Here is a 6,654-nt window from a genome sequence, read left to right as displayed (position 1 = left end):
TTATTGTTATTACATACGTTTACCATGTGCATAGACTTGGGGGTATAATTCATGATCAGTGTTTAGGGATACCATTCTGTACCAATCATATCAATCTATTAGTAAAGAAAATGTAAGTTATACAATAAACTTTAGGGATTGGCCAAGGTTTTGGCCCCAAAAGTTAGGTTCCAACAAGTCCTTATTAACGGTTGCATAGGTTGTGTAGGACCTGAAGGGTTAGGGAAGATGAGTCCTCCAATTACAAGAAAGTTTTGAAGTGCAAGTTTATTAAATAATGCAATGCTGGTGAGTTAACATGCAAAGAAAATAGGTGAATTTGTGAGACAAATATATGCGGAAAAAATGGTAATCTTGTCATGGTGATGGAAACAGTGACTATAAATTGGACAACAACTTGAATTTCAAAATGCACATAAAAAATCTATATTTTTAACGTTCATAGATAATATAAATACTTAGAACACCCTTGTACATATTTTTCAAAACCTCTCAGTTAACAATCTATGGCAACGCAGGTTTCGGAGATGGCTTCACTGTCAACTTTGTGAACAAATGGGTTTATCTTGACCCAAATAAGAGAGAAGACAGAGGCCAACAACACTGACCAGAGAACAACAATGGTTGGCGTGCGGTTTTGGCGACCCATGAGACCTTTGAGGAATGGGTAGAGATGAAAAATCACCCAGAATGCAAAGAACACTTTCCCAAAGAGGGGTCCCCAAGACTCGTACCCCCCATTAAGTGCGTCAGAGAATCCAGCAACAACACCAACCATGTTAACAATGATAAGGGTTGTTGGAGGAATCAAGAGAGTAGTCCACTTGACAAGGTAAAGTTCACCAAACTCACCGTCTTCTGCAGCCTTAGCAGTGACAGTGAAGTTGGTGTCAACACCAGCCAGCATCTTTAGAAATCCTTGGAACACAGCAAATAGATGGGCTGAAACACCTCCAATCACCCAGAACTGCTCATTACGCCACAAATCTTCGATACTAACACCACTCCACCGCAGCTCAAGCACACTGGTTATTATGATTGAGAGGAAAAGTCCAAGAAAGAGAACACTTGCAACGTTTGAGAGCTGTCAGAAATTGTATACAAACAACGTGATGTAAGGCATTGGTGATTAGTAATGAGAACTTCTATTGGGCTGTGTAATAAATAATTTATTTTTTATAGGACAATTTACTGCTGAACCGTGGGGATTACTCAGTAGATAATAACTCTGACTATTCATGCTAGAACAAAAGTAAAGATGAGGAAATTACCGTTGGTATGATAAATTTTCCTGTGAGGAGACAGATGGCTGGCAAACAGCAATAAGCAATAAGAGGAAGGGATGTAAAAGGGTACACAATGGTGTTTATATAAGCCATTCTCTGCAGCCATTTGAGACGGCCTCCAGCAAATCCATACCAGAGGGGACAGTGTCTACTTAGGAAAATTTCAACTGATCCAAGTGCCCATCGAAGGACTTGGTGCAATCTATCAGACAGGTTGATAGGTGCAGACCCTTTGAATGCAGGCCTCAAAGGCATGCAGTAAATTGATTTCCATCCTCGACATTGCATCTTGAACCCCGTTAAGATATCCTCCGTTACTGAACCATAAATCCAACCAATCTGAAAGGACAAGATGTTTATAATTAATCAATGTAGCAACTACATGTAAAAAGGTGAAGGTAATGGATCTAGAATAAGACTTTAAATGGTACAGGTACATTAACAAAAGTATAATTTGAAAAGGAAATAGGAAAATGAGAACAGGAAGAAATAATTAGTACAAAAATAAATCTAATATTTAAGCCAAACCTCTTTTCCCCATTCAGTCTTTTCTTCATATCCACAGCTGATTACATGAATGGCCTCCTTGATCAGCATTGACGGATCTGCAGATTCAGGCACTCCTCCATTCTCCATCAGTGTAGATTCAATGAAAACAGTAGACAAGCCAAAAGTTTTTTCAAAGTTCATTTGAGAAATCAGCATTGACCTCTCATTGTCATCATAATCTGCAAGAAGAAAAGAAACCAGAAGAATATTTCACACAAGATTCTGCTATATGCTTCTTTAAAACTGATTGAAAAAATCAACCAAGCTTACTGTCGATCTCCTTGAGATTATGCATAGCAGCTTGAAGTTCTTCTCGCTTTGCGTTTCTGTAAACGCCATCTGTGGTGGACTTCTTCGAGGGGCAGCAACAGCACGATGATCTTGGTATGCTGGGCATAGAAGGAGGGCTATACCCGTAAAGTGCATGTCTATTGAAAACACATCCAGTTCCCACATATACTGGTCCTTGAATGCCATCAAGTCCTTTCATGTTAACCTGAAACGAACAATTAAACAGCATCAAATAGGGATGAGGGTTGGGAAGTATAGAGTTGTGTCCATGTATTTAAATAATTGTTTGAAGTTTCTGCCACAAAAGGAGATACCACTTCTTAATTGACAATTGACCCTAGACGAAAATTTTCATCGATATTTACTCACATCAAAGAAAACTGTATTACGATTGGCATATCGATCACTACGATCAATACCGTCAAATCTTTGGGGGAACTGCACATAACACAATTCTCTACCAACTTCTGGATCCATGAGAAAACACATTGCTTCCCGAACGGCTTTGCTGTTGTTAACATAATGATCACAGTCAAGATTGAGAATGAAGGGAGCGTTTGTGAGAACTGCAGACACTCTCACCTGCATGATAAATCCATAGAAGCATTTAGCATTATAAAATCTTATTAGCCTATAAGAAACATTAATAAATTATCTGCACATACCAGTGCATTTTCTGCACCAGCTTTCTTGTGATGTTGGTAACCTGGTCTTTTCTCTCTGGAAACATAAACCAGCCTGGGAAGTTCATTTCCTTCTGTGTCACGGGCACCAGTGTGTCCAAGAAAAACCTGAAAATGGTAAACATAAATTTTTCTTAAAGAATTACGTCAATATGTAGCAATAATTGTTTGCTAGAACTTAATTTGCTGATCTTATGACCATAAAAGTTTTCCGCTATAAAAGAAAAAGGAAACTTTTTTCACGCAGAATGACTCGGTACTTTATACAGTGTAATTTTCTTTATGCCTATCATTATCAACGTTGAGATTTGATTACACAGAAATAATGGATATACCTGAATCATGCCAGGGTGATCACGTGAGTTATTTCCCGGCCAAGGGGTACCATCTTTCATTGTCCATCCTTCTTCTGGTGTTTTCAGAGCCTTAGCTACCAAAGCATTAACTCGTACTTTGTACTCTTCATAGTCTCTCTGGCAGAATTGAAAGGTAATCAAGCATGAAGAGGTTCTTCTAAGATACTCATGTTAGAAAAACAAGGTGTTGAATACAAGTAAATCAGATATATCTGACTATCAAAACTGTTCTTTGGCTGAAATCATAAGTAGGAAGCTTTGCAGATACCTTCATTGCTCTACGCTCCTTAACAAAAGAAGGTTGAACCTTGTCCTTCAGGTAGTCAATCTTCTGAGAGAAGTAAAACTCGGGTGCTCTTGGTTCAATTGAAAACTTCTTGCAAAATGGCACCCACTTCCTTGCAAAGTCAGCAGTCTCCACAAGAGATTCGAATGTGAGCATTGCAGCACCATCATCTGACACATAACATGATACTTTATCCACTGGATAGTCAACAGCAAGGATAGAGAGCACCGTATTGGCAGTGATCAATGGTGGCTCTTTCAAAGGATCCACTGTACTGACAAAGAAATCAACAGCAGAAAGTTCATTGGTTTCACCCTCTCTTTCAAACCTGGCATAGCATTATGGAAGTTTGCCTCAGCATCCAAAGTACAGACTCATATCATTAAAATCATTTGACTCATTTCGAAGCAGTTACCAACTCATCATAGCCAAAATTATTCAATGATGTGACTACAAATGATCACATTCATCATATAAATTCCTTGAAGAGAGAGAGAGAGAAAAAACATCCTCATTCTACAACATGAATTTTAGTGCAATCTTAAAGAACAAGGCATAGACATCTTAATATCTCAGTGTTTTGTGCATTTACCTTGCAGACAGATTGTCAATAAAAGTTTGCCTATTGACAGGACACCATTTAGGGAATTGATCTAGCACCCAGGAAAATGCAAACCAGATCTCACAGATGATAGATGTCAACCACAGAGGAAAAGCACTCTCAACAGGGTTGGTAACTCGATAATGAAAGAAAAGACCCAATATTATCAATCGCATTATTATCACAGTTCTGTATGGTGCTATTTTGGATTTTGACATTGGAATAATTACTGAAAGTGGCGCAGCAGCAGATGCATTGGGCCTGCAAAATATATCGCCATGTGAATTATGATGAATTTTATTACAGATTTGTAATCAAAGAGAAATCTAACAGAAGTCATTAATACATGAAATGTATTCAAATTAAAAGCCAAGCAATCAGATGGCCAGTAACAATTTGGTGAATGATCACCAGCAATTATTATACACGGGAAAAAAATGAAATTTTAATTTGATAAAAGAGCTGTTAAATTAATTTTTCAATACGAAGAGTAAAGACAATGGTTCTGACAGTTGAAATGGTAAAAAATATATTCCATTGTATATTTAGATTTCGCCTTTCACAACTATAATACTACATTACCTTGAAAAATGTTCTTTTGCCTAATTCCATGCTTCAAATTAAACATCTCTTACCATTAGCGTAATGCACAAGGCCTATATCTATTCTATAGCTTCCCTTTGTTAACCTGATTAAAGTCTGAAATTTTTTGTTAACGTTTAAAAACTGCCATATTAAATTGTCCATCTCAGGAAATTTGTGTCATTTCTCACTGAACTCACCGTGTTTCTTCCATCTGCTGCTCAGGTGGAACGGAAGCCTCGTTTTCTACCTTTGGTGCAGCCTTTTTCTTCTTGTTCTTTTTATCCTTTCCCTTCCAGCTTTCAACTCTATTTTTCCAAAAGGATTTTCCAGATTCTTCTTTTACTTCTACAAGAAGAACCATATTATGATGATCAATGCTTACTTCTAAAGAAATTGTAAGAAAATATATTCTGAAGTTTCTCTCATATACCATTATCAACCGAGGATACTGAACTGACATGTCTAGCGTGGAGTCCAAAATCCTACAAAATTCAAGGTGTGACCGTAAGTGACAAATGCAAACAATTAAAACAATATTCAAAAAGTTGCTGTTTTCCCTAAAAACTAAGGCTATGGTGCAACTAATAATTCCAAGTATAGTAAACCATCACCTGAGAGTTACTGATTTCGGAAGCCATCGTGGATTGATTTTCATGAACTTCTATCTCATGGAAATCCTCCTCCTCCTTTGTTCTCTCTATAAAACATACAAAATGGGACAACTTAGGATGTTTTCCACTCTATGAAATAATTTTACTCAAGTGAGTGAGAAAGAATTCAGAAAACAGAAAACAAAACAGTTCTCTAATAACAGCTTTGTAGATTAATTAAAGAATGCTAAATACTTTTATTTGCCTCTTTCTCACAAATTAAACTAACGTTCTCCATTAATAATTCTTTAAATGTAATATGCCTCCTAAGGTCATCTTAGAAATGGAGATTAAATGGGAAGCATGACAAGAGCTGCAAACCCACATAGCAGACAGAAGCAACTTAGAAATTAGTAAGGGTTTACCTTCATAGGGAGTGCCACACTTCATGCAGACCCTATGGTCTTCATTGAGCTCATGCTCAAAACAATCCTTGCAAATTGGGAAATTGCATTCATGACAAGCCACGAACACCTCCCCATTATCATTTAGTCCCACTTGTTCCCCACAAGTATGGCAGAGGGGAACACCAGACTGCACCATCTTTTGGTTTTGCAGCACCTTCTATCTAAGGGCCAAAATGGCAGTATATCTCTCCCTGACCTTTGCCTCAGAATCAGTGCTCCTATGCGTTTTATATGAAACACCATAAACCTTTTGGAAGGGTGGAGAAAGCAACCGTATAGAAATGCAAAGGATGTGCACGGTGGAGGTGAAGGTGGCGGTGGAGGGTTCCTTTTGTGAGGTTGGAAAGTTGGTGTCACGGTTTCAGTGTTACACCACATAACACTGTATAAGCATGAAAGAAGAGAAGCAACGTCTATTTTTTTGGTGAAGTGAGCAATGTATCAAATTATTGCAGGAAGTGTAAACGAGGCTTCAGTTCACAGCTGAGTAGGTTACATCAGTTGATGAAATGAACTTTGGAAGTTCAAGGAATTGCTTTTACACCATAATTGCTTTTTTCTATCATTCTGAAAAGAAGTAACCTTTCAAAAACTTTATAATTTTCAAAAAAATGTTATCGAGAGACTTTCGGATTGATTATGAACTCTAAAAGCATTTTCAAGACATTGATTCTGAAATAAAAATCAAGAATATATAGTTGTGAAATATATTATTTAAAGTTCTAGATTATTCATTAATCCTCCACCTTTTCATAATAGTTGAACTCCTAATTCTTGTGAATTTGGTGGTTTGGTATTTTTAAATTTTATCTTTCCAGAAAATTAAAATAATTTTCTTTCCAAAGTAACATTCTGAATGGACTTTCAATATTCTTCCCAAAACTTTATTCCTAAGGATGAAGTTATTTATAGATTACACTTTCGAAATATATTTTGGAATTCTCATCCTAAAATATGATT

The 6,654-nt window shown here is 37.0% G+C and overlaps 1 protein-coding gene across 1 annotated transcript; it reads right to left on the bottom strand.

Annotated features, from left to right (window-relative positions):
- Positions 1-346: 346 nt before the first annotated feature.
- Positions 347-6,038, bottom strand: LOC148205630 (cellulose synthase A catalytic subunit 8 [UDP-forming]-like). Its single transcript, XM_088103610.1, has 13 exons — positions 5,653-6,038; positions 5,249-5,334; positions 5,068-5,119; positions 4,835-4,982; positions 4,044-4,313; positions 3,434-3,779; positions 3,145-3,282; positions 2,792-2,917; positions 2,496-2,708; positions 2,106-2,331; positions 1,815-2,014; positions 1,272-1,625; positions 347-1,084 (listed from the first exon to the last, which is right to left on the bottom strand). Exons 1-13 carry the CDS (start codon positions 5,828-5,830, stop codon positions 497-499), a joined length of 2,925 nt encoding a protein of 974 aa, XP_087959736.1. The 5' UTR covers positions 5,831-6,038; the 3' UTR covers positions 347-496.
- Positions 6,039-6,654: the final 616 nt, after the last annotated feature.

Source organism: Vigna umbellata, chromosome 1 (genome assembly GCF_029865625.1).
Source record: "Vigna umbellata cultivar VRB3 chromosome 1, Vumbellata_1.0, whole genome shotgun sequence".
NCBI classification, from domain to species: domain Eukaryota; kingdom Viridiplantae; phylum Streptophyta; class Magnoliopsida; order Fabales; family Fabaceae; genus Vigna; species Vigna umbellata.
This window is presented reverse-complemented; position numbering and strand designations above follow the sequence as displayed.